We start from the raw sequence: 14193 nt of genomic DNA, 5'->3' as shown, positions 1-14193 counted from the left end.
GTTTTTTAGGATTTAGGGTTTCGGGTTTTAGGGTTTAGGGTTAGGAATATTGGAAGACAAGAAAAACAATTCAGTCGAGATAATCTAAACATTGAACGGAAAATAAGCTTCAATCAAAATTTCCTTTTAGCCTTTTTCTAACGGTAATAACTTCGGGATCGAGCGAGCAACAATATTTTCATCTCTCGTGATGAAACTATGATACGCAACAAAATTCGAGAATTTCTTATTTACATTAATCATTCAAAATCGTATTTCAAAAACGACCATTAAATCTCTAGTTGTATAATACAAATTTGTTAAAATGACGAACATCGTTCAAAAAATCAATTACGAGGGGCAAAATGGGTATTTAAGATATTAAGAGAGAGAGAGAGAAAATTAACTTTTTGCCAATAGGGGCTTGTGGGGTCATTCTCTAATTTCGACCAAAGTTTTGGACTTTTTTGTTAACAAAAAGAATTAAGTGATTGGTTAAACATCCACCGTCCTCTTTTGTTCATCCACGTGCGTAGAAATTAAATAATTTAAATAACTTTTTTTTTTTTTTAAATAAACTAAATGAAAATATGATGTGACAATTTCTGTTTGTATTATTTTTTTAATTGATTAATAATGGTTTAAATCTAGTTTAGATAAGATTTGGATTAAAAAAGAAAATCATTTTTTTAAATTTTCTCTTTAATTTTGTACCTAAAAATATTATAACGAGCCTTTTTAGAAAAGTAATAATTATCTTATATCATGGAATGCTCGAGTAAAGACCTGTTTAAAATAAGTAATTGTTACTGCATATACCAACAAAGTGTACTTTATGTAACAACGACTTTGATAACATATAACTTGAGTAAGATTTTATCTAAAACATACGTTAATTTCAACGTAGAGATTTAATTAAATATCGAGGTCGAATAATTTTTTATTTTTTATTTAAAAAAAAAAAACATATTAAAATACAATAATGATTTTGACAACTTTTCTCTATAAATGGAAGTCTTAATCCAATTATTTAGCCTTTCGTTCGAAGAAATATGGAATCATTTCCATCATTGTGTTATTTTGGCAGCTATTTTTAGAAATTATTTATTTTTTTTATAAAAAAAATATATAATAAAATAGAGTTTTTTATTTTTTTATTTTATTTTATTTATTTTATTTATTTTTTTAAATAAAAAATAGTTATGGAAATATATGTTTTTACCCATTATTTTATTTTATATAATCATTTATAAAAATGTGAACCGTTATATAACTTGAAATATAAAATATTTTAAAATAAAAATAAAGCGAAAAATGGTAAATAAATTATTGGTCTCCTCCTTTCAAGATTTAATTAATTTGTTGTTTTTTTTTTAATTATTTTTAAATTTGTATGTATTAAATTAATTTAATCAGATTTGATGGATAAACTGATTAGTTACTATTAACTACATGTTTTTGGAGAAATTAAGGTTTGGTGAGAGGATTTTTAAAATTAAAATGGTTTCTAATTTAATTTTAATGACTGTGATAAAATTAATGAAAATAATTTATCTAATTATTTCAATAAATACCTTTAAATTTTTAATTTTTTTAAAATAATATTCTAAAAACAAATCAAGGATTAACACTCCAATTTGAAGTACATTTTCGGGTTTTCGTTTAAAACTCTCTCACGAGTACAATTAAATATGGAGAGTATTAATAATATTTTATTGTTTTTCATTGAAAATTTAATGGTTGTGTCTTTTTAAACGATGGGAGGAGAACGAAACACCCTTTATAAGGGTGTGGAAACATTTCCCTAATAGACGCGAGGGGAGATTGAAAATGAAACTCCAAAGAGGGCAATATCTGCTAGCGGTGGGCCTGGATCATTACAAATGGTATTAGAGCCAGACACAGGACTATATGCCAGCGAGGAGACTGTTTTTCGAAGGGGGTAGACATGAGGCGGTGTGCAAGTAAAGACACTGGACCCTGAAGGGGATGGATTTGGTGGTGGTTCCATATCGATTATAGGATGGAACGAGTGCCAACGAGGACGCTGGACCCTGAAACGGGGTGGATTGTAATATCCTACCTTGGTTGGAAGGAGAATGAAACACGGTTGTCGGAAGACAACGTGGGTTGAGTACCTTTGTTTAACGTTGTCTATGTTGAAAATTAATGTTCATAGTCCAAACTTCCATATGCCTCGCAGGCCTATAAGAAATTCAGTCATTGGGCCCTCTGTACAGATCGGGCCCAACAATCATACATTGTGGGCCCATAGCCCAATGAATGTGATTAATATGGGCCAGGCCTTTAGTTCTAAAACAGCCATTGGATTCTATGTACAGCCCAGGCCCAATAATATAATATTCTGTTCCCGGCCCAATGCGTTTGTCATTAATATGGGCCAGGCACTGGTTCAAAACGACGCCGCAGGATTCATATTTTTTCAACACCAAGTTTTACAAATTCGAGACAAGCTTTCCATTTTATCTCTGCAACTGCGACGTGGCAATCTTCGGAACTCAGATACGGATTTGCTGGCGGAGATTCAACTTCACTTCCGAGCAACTTTACGGTTGAACCGCCGGCGGCCGGCGATAATTATGGTTTTGTAGTAGGTAGATATGAGGTCATAGGAACGAAAAGGAAGGAGAAATGGAAGGATTGGTGGTTCGGTCGCCTTTCGTTTCAACAGGGAAGAAGCTTCCCTTCTCGCCTTTGCTCGATTCTTTGCCGAGTTGTTCTGCTTCTGGCAGTGTATTTGCAAAGACCGTATCGAAATCGCGTAATTTTCTCTTCAATTACCTCTCTTTCTTTATAATTTTCAGTTTTGGTTTTGATTCTGCAAATTTCTGAACGCTCAGTTTTTGCATTATAAGTAGATTAGTTACTCATTGTTTGGTGAAACTGATTGTTTGAGAGTTTCTTTGAGTAATTTACGGACGATTCTCGTGTTGACTGTCTTAATTTTGTCGAATGCTATGCGTTTTCCGTGCATTCTGTGAACATATTGAGCGAGTAGTGAGTGTGTTGTTGACAGTGAAATGTAGAAGAGTAACGAGATTGAACACGAAGTATGGTAAAATCAGAGCGCATTCGTCGAATGTAAGTATCGGATCCGATGGATACAAGCACGAGGAGGAAAAGGAGGGCCAGCATGTTATTTCCAGCAGTGCACCTGGTGATAGTTCATCTAAAACGTGAGTTACGTCATTTTTGTTTTGATTTTTCTGAGTTGCTGATACATTAAAATTTTGATTTCTGTGACTATGGCTTGGATTATGTACCATATGCATTTATTTTAGAATTCCAATTGATCCTCCGGAGCAATGGTTATAAAATCGAAGGTTTCGTTGAAGGATTTATTATTGTTATTATTATCATTTGAAATCAAAATTCTGCTAATCTGGTTGTTGTTGGGGTTTCTCTAATCCATTCGATATCTGAAGGGCTGTGATAATGTGTTGTATTATTAAGAGGCAATCAAATTGTAGCAACCTGACTGAATAATTTTTTGAGCTAATCGATTAAATGACGACCTTATTTGTTGTGTAAAAATGATTCTCTCACCTTTCTTGATAATTTAGTGAATCCGGGACACATTTTTCTCTCATATGAACCTACATCACTTCTTCTTCTTCTTCACTCATTTATATATCTTATATTGTTTTGGCAGTGAGAAGTCTCCAAATGGATTGCCTTATCCTCTTTCTATTGCGCTAGTACTTATTGGGTGCAGTTTAGTATTCTCACTGATTGCATTTGTGAAAGGAGGACCATCGTCGATCTTGGCAGCAGTCGCGAAGTCAGGGTTCACTGCTGCTTTCTCCTTAATATTTGTCTCTGAAATTGGGGACAAGGTGATTTTTTTACATTGTTTTTGCCTGTATCAAACCCCATTTTTTTTCAATTTTATCAAGGTTCTCAATTTTTGCCTATTTCTAGAAGGATTGTGCATAACCACATAATCCATAGAAGAAATTACAGATGAACAAAAGAAAAAGTTAAAAGACTAAGATATGAGTTCAATCCACTGAGACTGGAAGTTTGATACTCGACCTTGTTTAGCCACATTACATTTCAAAGAATTAAGTGAAGTAACCAAAATATTCTAAATTTTCCAAATGTTTACTGTTATATGGCTCTACTTCTTCTTTCTAGCATCTTTAGTGTCACATCCCCTTAGAACTTTGAAGATATTGTCAGCTTATACCTTATCTCTTTTGGACAGACATTTTTCATTGCTGCACTGTTGGCCATGCAATATAAGAAAGGACTGGTATATCCTCTATCTCGCTCTCTCCGTCTACATAAATACATCTGCTGTTTGCACCATGTTTTTCCTTTCCTTTGTTCCATATGGCTTGATTCTGTGGGTTAGGAATTGAAAGTGCTATTCAGGTATTGAATTGTTGAGCAGGTTCTGTTAGGATCTATGGGAGCTCTTTCACTTATGACAGTCCTCTCAGTTATAATTGGACGGATATTTCACTCAGTACCTGCTCAGTTCCAGACAAGTAAGCTCAACTGCTCTAGAATACTCTCTTTTAACGTACTGCCTTCTTACTTCTTTCTCTGCTAGGACAATAACTTTGGCCCGTCTTCCGCTATATTGTACTAGATATGATTCTGCTGAGACGATCGACATTTGTTGTTGAAACCAGTGCATTTTGTTCTATTAAAAATTCAATTCGATATTCGATATTTTCTATTGTAACAAATAATACTTCTCCTAGGAATACTTTTAGGTCCAAAATCTTAACTATATTTACGCGCTGTCATTTGTGTAGCTTTACCAATTGGAGAATATGCGGCTGTAACTCTTCTATTGTTCTTTGGTCTCAAGTCCATTAAAGATGCATGGGAACTTCCCTCGAGTGTTCCTAAACAGGACAACGAGAGTCCTCCAGAACTTGATGAATATGTTGAAGCAGAGGAGCTTGTTAAAGAAAAGGTGGATCCCAATTATTAGTTTCCTCTAGATTTTGAATTTTGTTTTGATAAGGCTTGGAAACTGTTGCTTCTGGGTAGTCTATTTCATATTTGTCTGACCCTGTGACCAAAATTCCTGATTCTACCATATGGTAAATCTTTTATTTGTTTTCAGGTTTCGAAACGGCTCTCCAATCCTCTTGAAATCATCTGGAAGTCGTTCAGCCTTATATTTTTTGCTGTGAGTAGCTTTTAATCATTACTATTTCAGAAGAAAAGTAGAACAAAAGCATAATATTTTAGATCGAGTCCACGCGTAAAAATTCATTATAGGAGGATATTTCGTTTGGTCGTTTTAGATCATCAAAAAGGGTATTGTAAACATATATATACACCTTCGTTCTATCACCTTTGCATCATATTTTGTAAATTAGACTGAATGAATATCATATTTAGTTCATCAACTTGGGGACCGTCCCGTAGAGCATTTAAAGCCCTATACGATTTTTCCGAGTATGTGTTTACATATATAAAGAATTCATATGCAAGTACTTGAAGTTTGAAACATTATGTTAATGTTAGGAATGGGGTGATCGCTCAATGCTTGCAACCATTGCTCTTGGAGCTGCACAGGTTCGATTTTCTTTATTTAGAAGCCTGCAATATAGTTTAGTTCATTTTGTTCTCTCTCGTTTCATTTCAAACTTGCGTTTTTCTTTCAATTTCCACTCCACAGTCTCCTTGGGGCGTGGCTACGGGAGCTATCACTGGACACCTAATTGCAACCACCATTGCCATTCTAGGAGGAGCACTTCTTGCAAATTACATTTCTGAAAAACTGGTAGGAGCCTAACTCCTCTCACTTATAATATGCCGTTTGATTCCTTCATCATTGATGCAACAACAACTCACTCGACCTTCAATCAGGTCGGCTACGTGGGCGGTGTACTCTTCTTGATTTTTGCAGTAGCAACCTTTTTCGGAGTTTTCTGACTATTGCACGACATCGAGTTCTTCAACGCCCTATGGCCAGGTCGATGCATTCAAAGGCTCTAATGCTAGTAGCCACAGTGAGAAGAGGAAGAAAAGTGGCTTAACGTAGGTTATTGTTTCTTTTCTTTCTGAAGTATATGATATAATCCTTTTCATTATTCTCAAGCTTCATAATTATTATTTCGTGTGCTTGTCGTGAACAAATTTTTTCCCCTTATGGTTCGTAGTGAAATTCAGATTTTTGCCAATAAAATTACATTTTCTGTTATATTGATAGTCACTGCTGTTCTGTGGTTTCTATTTCTCTGATTTCTCTTTATTGTGTATATACACAAAAAGATTGCATGGATGCATGAGCCCGTGGTCGGGTGCCTTGACAAGTACGATGTGTCGCTCGAAGCCTCTCGAGACTCTTGGAAATAGATCACAGTATAAGACGTTATTGGTAAAAATGATTCAATTTCCTCCCACCCATATAGGTTATTTGATTCTATTGAATGAGTTCCCCTCTTCTACGTGAGATGGGGCGTCAGACTCCATGGCTAAGTTGCCATTGCTCTTACCAAAGGCTATGATAAAAAAAAAAGTTAATAGTTCTTTTTTTTTATACATAAATTTTGAAAACATATTTAAAAAAAAAAAAAAAAATGTTGATCTAGATTGATGGGAAGGCAAGTGATCTAGATTGATGTTAGTCGAAGAAGGGACTCCTACGTCTCACATTGACTCCGGAACGTTCTTCTATCGATGCATTTTTACATCCCACAACCTTGGCAGTTCGCTTAGTCCCGTTCATCTTCGGTGCAAGACCGTTCGATCAGTGAGCTATTACACATTCTTTTAAGTGAGCTATTACACATTCTTTTAAGTGAGCTATTATCGTCATTTAGAGGCCTTAGCTGGTGATCTTGGCCCACCTCTACACCCCTACCTCCTTTATCACTGAGCGGTCATTTAGGGGCTTTAGCTGGTGATCTGGACGGTTTCCCTCTCGATGATAAAGCTTATCCTCCATCGTGGGCTGTTTCTCTCTTGATAATGAAGCTTATCCTCCATTGTCTCAATGGCCGACCTTGAAAGCTTATCCTCCATTGTCTCAATGGCCGACCTTGAAAGCTTATCCTCCATCGTGGGCTGTTTCTCTCTTGATAATGAAGCTTATCCTCCATTGTTTCAAATTATTTTAACCATTTATTAATCAAAAGGCTTACAAAATCCATATTTTATTCTATAGATTATAGATTAATCACTACAAATTACAAATTTATTTGCTTTCCTTCACACCATCCAAATATAGATCATAAGGATTACAAAAAAAAAAAAAAAAAAAATCATTAATGGCAAAATTATGACAGCCATGATCTCTGCATAATTTTCATTATGCTATATATAACTAAGACGTCATTTTTAATGATACAAATCTAAATTCCGGAAAGGTTAATGGTAACAGCTAAATTACCTAAAACTCCCTAAAGAATGAATGGAGATGAGGATTGGCACTCCCTTTTGCTCTCTTTTGGGGATATTCAGTCCTTAAGAATCATTCAACAACTACACACCTATTCCTTCTAAATGTACCATTTGAAAGCAACCCAACAATTCGTTTTTCAAGTCTTCTTGCTCCTGAACCAGGTCTAACTACATCTGCATCTCCCCATACCAGACATGTATCATTTCCCGGCTCCCCCAAACACCACCCACCCGGCACGATTTGTCCGGGGCCACGGTTCAAGATCTCAGTATCGATTCGGTTGAGTACTGGATCGTTCGACTGAAATCTTGTTGCAAAGGCTGCTCCACTCTCGATCATGAGATCGTAATCAGAGGGGCCAAGGAACTGGGGCTGTTCTTTGGGAGGCTTGTCAAATATGGCGTATAGTAGGTTGTCGTTAAGGACTGTCTTGTTGAACTGATGAGAATTACAGAGGACGGTTGGAAAATAGTTCATGTGGCCAGATTGAGTATTTGAGAAGTACATCAAAAGAGTCCTGGGAAGATTATCTGTTCCGAGAACGCAGAACTCGACAACCTGTCGACTCACGATTGAAAGAGACGAACCTGCATAAGAGAATGGTGGGAGAAGATCTCTTATCAGTTCCAGATGATAAGAGAGCTTCTTCAGGAAACATTGAAGTTCAAACCCAACATGCTTAACTAGATATCAACATTTATGTTGAATTCAATATCCAAGCTAGCAATTACTATTAGATAGCATAAAATTGAAAAGACATAATACCAACTGAGATATTACAACATTTTATCAAAACGGCAATGGCAATAGCATCACGAGGAGGCCGTTCTGTTTTAGTACAACAAATGTGGGGGTTGAAAAATCACGAGGTGCCCAGTTCGGTTCCGTGTCGGGGAAAAATCATAAAAGGAGACCATTTCCAAGTCAAGGGAGTTTCCATTTCTAAGTCAGAGAATTACAAAAATACTCTCCCCATTGACATTAGCAACTAGGAAGAAGCTAAATAACAGAACTAAAACTACATATACGAGTTCTCATCATAGCCACCACCATTTTCATATGAATGGCTGGCCAATAGCTTCAAAGTACGATCCATATTTCATCTTTTTTGTTCTCTCCTTACGAAGAGACGAAAGACTCAATCATAGGAGTAAGACCACTTTGCCACTTACAATATTTTGCCATGTATTTAAGTTATCTACAAAGGATTCTACCTGTGAGATCTCACATCGATTGGAGAGAGGAACGAGTGTCAACGAGAACGCTGGGCCTTGAAAAAAAGTGGTTTGTGAGATCCCACATCAGTCAGAGATAAAACGAAACCTTTTTTATAAGGGTGTGGAAACCTCTCCCTAGCAGAGACATTTTAAAAATCTTGAGGAGAAGCCCGAAAGGGAAAGCCCAAAGAAGACAATATCTGCAAGCAGTGGGCTTGGGCGGTTACACTATCCGCTTGGTGAGAATTATGTAACAAACAAAAATTATACATATTAGATTATCTTAAATAAATTTAGCCTTAGCCTTTGATCTTTTCCTTTCAAGCTTAACCGAGATTTTTGCAGCTCGTATCTTTGAGTTGCATGCCATTTCCAAAGAACATTCAAGTAGAATTGACCATCCTATCTTATGGAGTGTTCAACTCTTACACTAATGGAACTTGTCTTTGTCTCAAAGATCTGTGATTTTAGGCAATCTATGGCACCTAGTTCTTGGTTGGAAGGTTTAGTGTTTGAAAATTAGGAGTTTGTAAAGAGTAAAACCTATAATTTACAATACCTATGGAGTTTACAATCTTCTTGGAATGGACCCATAATTCCCACTAAAACTGCAATATCTTTACTTTATAACCAAATTTGCACTATTCCAAGTTAGAACTATAATCCATACGAGCTATTGAAGCTCCACAGATGATCAAGCATTCAAAAGACAAGTAATGAAGAAGGCCTACCTGTAAACAACTGGAAGGCATTAGGCAATTCCCTCTTTTGGGTGGCATAGAACATGGCAGTTTTCTCAGAAAGATAAAGCCCTGGATCAACAATTATCGGCTTCAATTTCCTAGCCCTTTAACCAACACAAGAACAACAACAAGAATTGGCAGCTCAGAACGAAGAAATTGGAAAGTAAAATGGTTTTGGAGTCTGAGAAAGAGTGATCATCTTACTCTCTCCACCCAATGTAACTCGAATGCGTTACGAAGTTCATATCCTTTGGCAGAAATGACAGAATGTGAAGAAGATCTAAAGAACACAAAGAAGATCACTCAATCAACAAAATTCTGAATCAAGAAAACTTCCATCTAAAACGAAGATTTCCGGAAAACATACCATCTTGCGTGACAAGTGGGTAATCATCGGCAGTGAGACGAATAAACCAATCCCAATTCGGCGACAACCGGAGGAGCAGCGAGGCACCGTGAAGCGTCGAAGAAATTGTCGACGAGCCTTTGAGATACACGAAATCGGCTCTACCGATTACATCGACATTCTGAGCAGCTCTGAAGATAGGAATCGCTTCGACAGCGACAGCAAGAGAGTCGCGCTCCGATTGAGGAGCGGAGAGATCGAGATGAAGCAAATAGTGGTTTCTAGGGTGATAAACAGCGAAAAGGAGGCGAAGAATCCGATTGGAATCGCCATTGGATCCGGAAATGAGATAAGCAATAGAAGGAGGAGTGGGATCGGAGGAAGCATTGCTGCTACGGAAGACGGTCCGGTGAGTCTGACGAGTCGGGAAGAGAAATGGGTCGGGTTTGGGGTGGTGGAGGACGGCAGAGGCGGAGAACGGGGAGCGACGGGAGGAGGAGGAGATGGAGAGAAAGAAAATGAGGGAGAAGAGGGCGGTGGCGAGGATAATGGAGAGAGTGGTTTTGGAGTCTTTGAGGGCGACGGCAGCGGGAGAGGGGGCGGCGGCGGGTGACGCCGGCGGGGCCTGCATTTTTTTGGGGCGAGAAAAAGTGGAAGTGGTGGTGGTGGTGGTGGTGGTGATTTGTTTCTTTGGCTTTGATTTGTTTCTTGGTGAAGCTGATGGTGATGTAGTGACCGCCATTGTTCCTTCCTCTCAATTCACCTTCCCAACAAAATAAATAAATAAATAAATAAAAATTATTAATTTGTTTTGGTTTTTAAAATTTAAAAAATATATATATTTAAAAATAGATCACTACATAATTTGATTTGAATAATTCTTAGTGCCTCACCTCATTGATTTCTTAATATATATATATATATATATATACTATAATTATTACAATTTAAAAATATATATTAAAATTAAGTCAAAATTTTAATTTAATATTTAAAAATAAATAAATATATATTTTAATTGGGTTCATTATTTAATAAAAATTATTTAAATCGAAAATATTTAAGAATATTTGTATTTGTATGGGATGTAGTAATATAAATATTTAATTTTGATTTATTAATAAGAAATTAAAATATGAGAAGGTTAAAAAAGTAAATTAACTTAAAAAGATTATGTTATAATATTAATATTTGATGCTTTAAAAATTATATTATTATTTTTTTAATAAAAATTATATTATAAAATAAAAGTTATGCATTAAAAAAAATATATATATATATATATTTTTTCGTGGAGAATTTTTGCCTAATTTTAATAAATAAATTAATAAATTAATTATAAATAAATAAATAAATATCTTAGATCCATAAATTTCAGGCGAGTTTTGAGGTTGTTGAGAGAGCGATGAATTCGAAGCAAATAGAAGACGAAGAGCAGCGACGGCAATGGGGAGCCAGAATGTGGTCTACACTCGCCGCCGTGCGTAGCCGATCGCCGCTCATCCAATGCATCACCAACTTTGTTTCGATGGATTTGGTGGCAAATACTCTTTTGTCTGCTGGTGCATCCCCGGCCATGCTTCATTCTATCGAGGAGTTGCCGGATTTCACTCCCAATGTCGATGCTCTTTGTATTAACGTTGGCACGCTTTCCGCCGCCTGGTTGCCTGCCATGAAGTTTGCCGTTGAACTGGCGTTGAAGGCCGGGAAGCCTTGGGTTCTTGATCCGGTTGCTGCTGGAGCTTCTAAGTTTCGGATGATGGCTTGTTTGGAGCTGATGCAGTTGAAGCCCACCGTTGTTAGAGGGAATGGATCGGAAATAATCGCGTTGTCTAAAGCTTCCACGGAGTCCAGTATGGTAAGTTGCAATTTGATTTTACACCGGAAATGAATTTCGGTACGATTGTTCCATCTTCTCTGCTTTTGAACTTCTGCATGCAAAGTTGCAAACTAGGTTACATCCATGGAAGAGCTTTGTGTTTGATTCCTTTTAATCTATCGGTCTAGCAGTTCAATTTTAGGGGAAGCTTATTCCGTTCCGAGATCTCACTTTTTATAATCGGAGCATCAAAGTCCCATTCCTTAGATTAGGCTTATCACCCATCCCACGGCTCTGTGGCCAACTCTAGGGAAATTGAAAGTTATTGGCTCGAGTCTTGAACCCAAATTTTGAAAGTGTTATCTCTAAACATTTCAAGCCCTTACCACGAAGTGTTCGAGATTTCAAGTTTTGATCATCAGCTCATCTTTGCAAATCATAATGAAATCCTTCATGGAATCTAGAGTTTTAAGCTGCAAAATCAATTTTGATATCTCTTACTCTACTAGTTGAGTAGCAGCTTAGTTGTCAAAGTTGATCTTACTTCTTAGCCTCACTTTTATTATGATTTCAAGGGCGTGGATAGCTCCCATGAGTCAACTGATGCTGTAGAAGCTGCTAAATCATTAGCTCAAACCAGTGGAGCCATAGTAGCAGTATCAGGAGCCGTGGACATAGTTACAGACGGGAAGCAAGTTATTGGCGCTCATAATGGAGTGGCCATGATGCAAAAGATTACAGCAACAGGATGTTCAGTAACAGCTCTTATTGCTGCCTTCCTTGCTGTTGATCAACTTCATGCTTTGGAAACAACAGCTTCAGCGTTATCGATCTTTGGAATTGCGGGCGAGATGGGAATGGAAGCAGCGAAGGGCCCTGCATCACTACGAACTCATTTGATTGATTCGCTGTATGGGCTCGATGAAGCTGCTGTAATCTCACGAGTCAAGATCGCCAGCTTGTGATTAAATTTTGGAGGGGTTGTTATTTATGGTACAGTAACTACCCTTAAACCTTGTTGAGTATGTACATTACTTCAGTGTCCAATAATGTTGAAAAGGTTGGCTAGCCTAAACTTTTCATTTATTTATCTGTTCGCCCTTTGAATCTTTTCGATGAAGTCTATAACTCTGATCATCCTCGTAAGTTTGTTTCGTTCTTTTGATGCTGCTCGTTACTGTGTTCATGATCATGTATGTTATATCACTAGGGTGTTTCATTAATCACATTTGATGAGATACTTCCTTTTAAATTTTATCATGAAATCCAACAAAGTTTACTCACGATATGATCACAACAGAATTACAACTGAGAAATATTTAAATTTTATAAGACTCGATTACATTTTTTGACTTGCTGCTGCATTTGGTAGAAACTACAGACCATGATTGCATTCATAACCTCACATAAATTGCATTGTTCTTTGTTCACCATATTGGTTTTCAATAGCTTAGATGGACGATGAACCGCAGCAATGTTTCTGCTCCATCAGCGACGTGCTGGCCAGGAGGAATGAGCGAGCGCACCTCTGCAATCCCACGTGCGTGCTTGAACTTGCCAGTTCCTCCAGTCACTGACAAATGTGATGAGGGGCTATTAATCCTGAATACTCCATAGAAGTTGAGACTGTCACCATACTCTCCTCCTTCAACCATGGCCGTAAATGCCATCATCTGTGTAGTCCCATCAGCAGAACTAGCCACATACACCCCTTGTGCCTTGCCAATTAACTGTGAGCCCAACTCCGGTGATGTGGTCAAGATGTCATCGATGACGGTAATCGTTCCAAAGCCTAGTCCCAACCCATCAGGTCCCAATTGGGTCTGGGGAAGATTTTGTGGGTTGGGATTTCCAGCAAAAGCAGTACCAGACAAGCCAGTCCCTAGAGGGATCCCATTGTTGCCATTAACAGTGGGGAGAGCACCATTAGCATTTGGGATTGCTATGCCATCATCTGGGGGAAGGAAGTCTATAGGTGTGGCAAAGGGTACTTGACCGGTGTATATGTTCCCCAGTAGGCCAGTAATCGGTCTCGCTGTTGGGCTGCCACCGCCGAGAATGTCATGCATGTAAAATTCAAGGACAGGCTCCTCCCCCCCAGTATTAGCGGTGACAGCTGCAGACTTAAACGCCACAAAATGCACCACAATGATCGCCATTGCGATGAAGGCGCGAGAAGATGATTGCCTGAACATGTTGCAGAGTCGGTATGCAGAGCTTCTCTTGCTTGTAGAACTCAGAGGATTGTAATTCTTGTGGTGATCTGCAAAGAGGTATGAACTCTACTCTTTATACACTGCTGAAAATCTTAGATCAATTTGGATTTTGGAGTTGATATGAACCACCAAAAATGGTGAAGTTGTTGGATCTGTTCTTGAAGATATGCATGCTTTTGATGAATTAGTTCTTGGAATTAGCTTCGGCCATTATTTTCAGAATTTTCATAGTTGAGTTGAGTAGGTAAGTTCCTGAAGATAGCTGTTATTCATTGTGGAGGGTATAACCAAACCAAATGCATCTTATAAGATATAAATATTAGCATATAATTTGGCAGTTGGATTTTTAGTGATATGTTTAATCTGTTCCACTTTGAATTCCCATCTACATTGTCATCAGGGAGATAATATCTAATTTTCTATTCTTGAACTCGATTGGATGGTTGTTTGCTCTCGAGTTAAGACCGATCATTCAACTAG

The 14193-nt window shown here is 37.4% G+C and overlaps 4 protein-coding genes across 5 annotated transcripts; 2 read left to right on the top strand and 2 right to left on the bottom strand.

The window, feature by feature from the left end:
• Positions 1 to 2428: 2428 nt before the first annotated feature.
• LOC111785514 (protein PAM71-homolog, chloroplastic) lies at positions 2429 to 6169 on the top strand. Its single transcript, XM_023665907.2, has 10 exons — positions 2429 to 2761; positions 3017 to 3176; positions 3653 to 3836; positions 4208 to 4255; positions 4397 to 4493; positions 4767 to 4930; positions 5084 to 5149; positions 5491 to 5541; positions 5645 to 5749; positions 5836 to 6169. Exons 1-10 carry the CDS (start codon positions 2632 to 2634, stop codon positions 5899 to 5901), a joined length of 1071 nt encoding a protein of 356 aa, XP_023521675.1. The 5' UTR covers positions 2429 to 2631; the 3' UTR covers positions 5902 to 6169.
• A 1066-nt stretch (positions 6170 to 7235) lies between these two features.
• On the bottom strand, positions 7236 to 10430 carry LOC111800407 (Core-2/I-branching beta-1,6-N-acetylglucosaminyltransferase family protein). Its single transcript, XM_023684087.2, has 4 exons — positions 9700 to 10430; positions 9537 to 9612; positions 9321 to 9436; positions 7236 to 7959 (listed from the first exon to the last, which is right to left on the bottom strand). Exons 1-4 carry the CDS (start codon positions 10418 to 10420, stop codon positions 7442 to 7444), a joined length of 1431 nt encoding a protein of 476 aa, XP_023539855.1. The 5' UTR covers positions 10421 to 10430; the 3' UTR covers positions 7236 to 7441.
• A 621-nt stretch (positions 10431 to 11051) lies between these two features.
• Positions 11052 to 13910, top strand: LOC111800411 (hydroxyethylthiazole kinase family protein). 2 transcript variants are annotated; one of them, XM_023684095.2, is made up of 3 exons: positions 11052 to 11536; positions 12073 to 12490; positions 12947 to 13910. In XM_023684095.2, the coding sequence occupies exons 1-2, from the start codon at positions 11084 to 11086 to the stop codon at positions 12460 to 12462; spliced, it is 843 nt and encodes a 280-aa protein (XP_023539863.1). In that variant the 5' UTR covers positions 11052 to 11083; the 3' UTR covers positions 12463 to 12490; positions 12947 to 13910. The 2 variants fall into 2 exon arrangements, with proteins under 2 accessions (XP_023539863.1, XP_023539861.1); XM_023684093.2 differs by lacking the exon at positions 12947 to 13910 and having other exon boundaries at positions 12073 to 12669.
• On the bottom strand, positions 12743 to 13692 carry LOC111800412 (dirigent protein 16). Its single transcript, XM_023684096.2, has one exon. The coding sequence runs from the start codon at positions 13690 to 13692 to the stop codon at positions 12940 to 12942; it is 753 nt and encodes a 250-aa protein (XP_023539864.2). The 3' UTR covers positions 12743 to 12939.
• Positions 13911 to 14193: the final 283 nt, after the last annotated feature.

The sequence above is a fragment of the Cucurbita pepo genome, chromosome 8, assembly GCF_057944985.1.
Source record: "Cucurbita pepo subsp. pepo isolate OVF chromosome 8, ASM5794498v1, whole genome shotgun sequence".
NCBI classification, from domain to species: domain Eukaryota; kingdom Viridiplantae; phylum Streptophyta; class Magnoliopsida; order Cucurbitales; family Cucurbitaceae; genus Cucurbita; species Cucurbita pepo.
The sequence above is the reverse complement of the archived record's forward strand: the minus strand, read 5'-3'. Positions and strand labels throughout refer to the sequence as shown.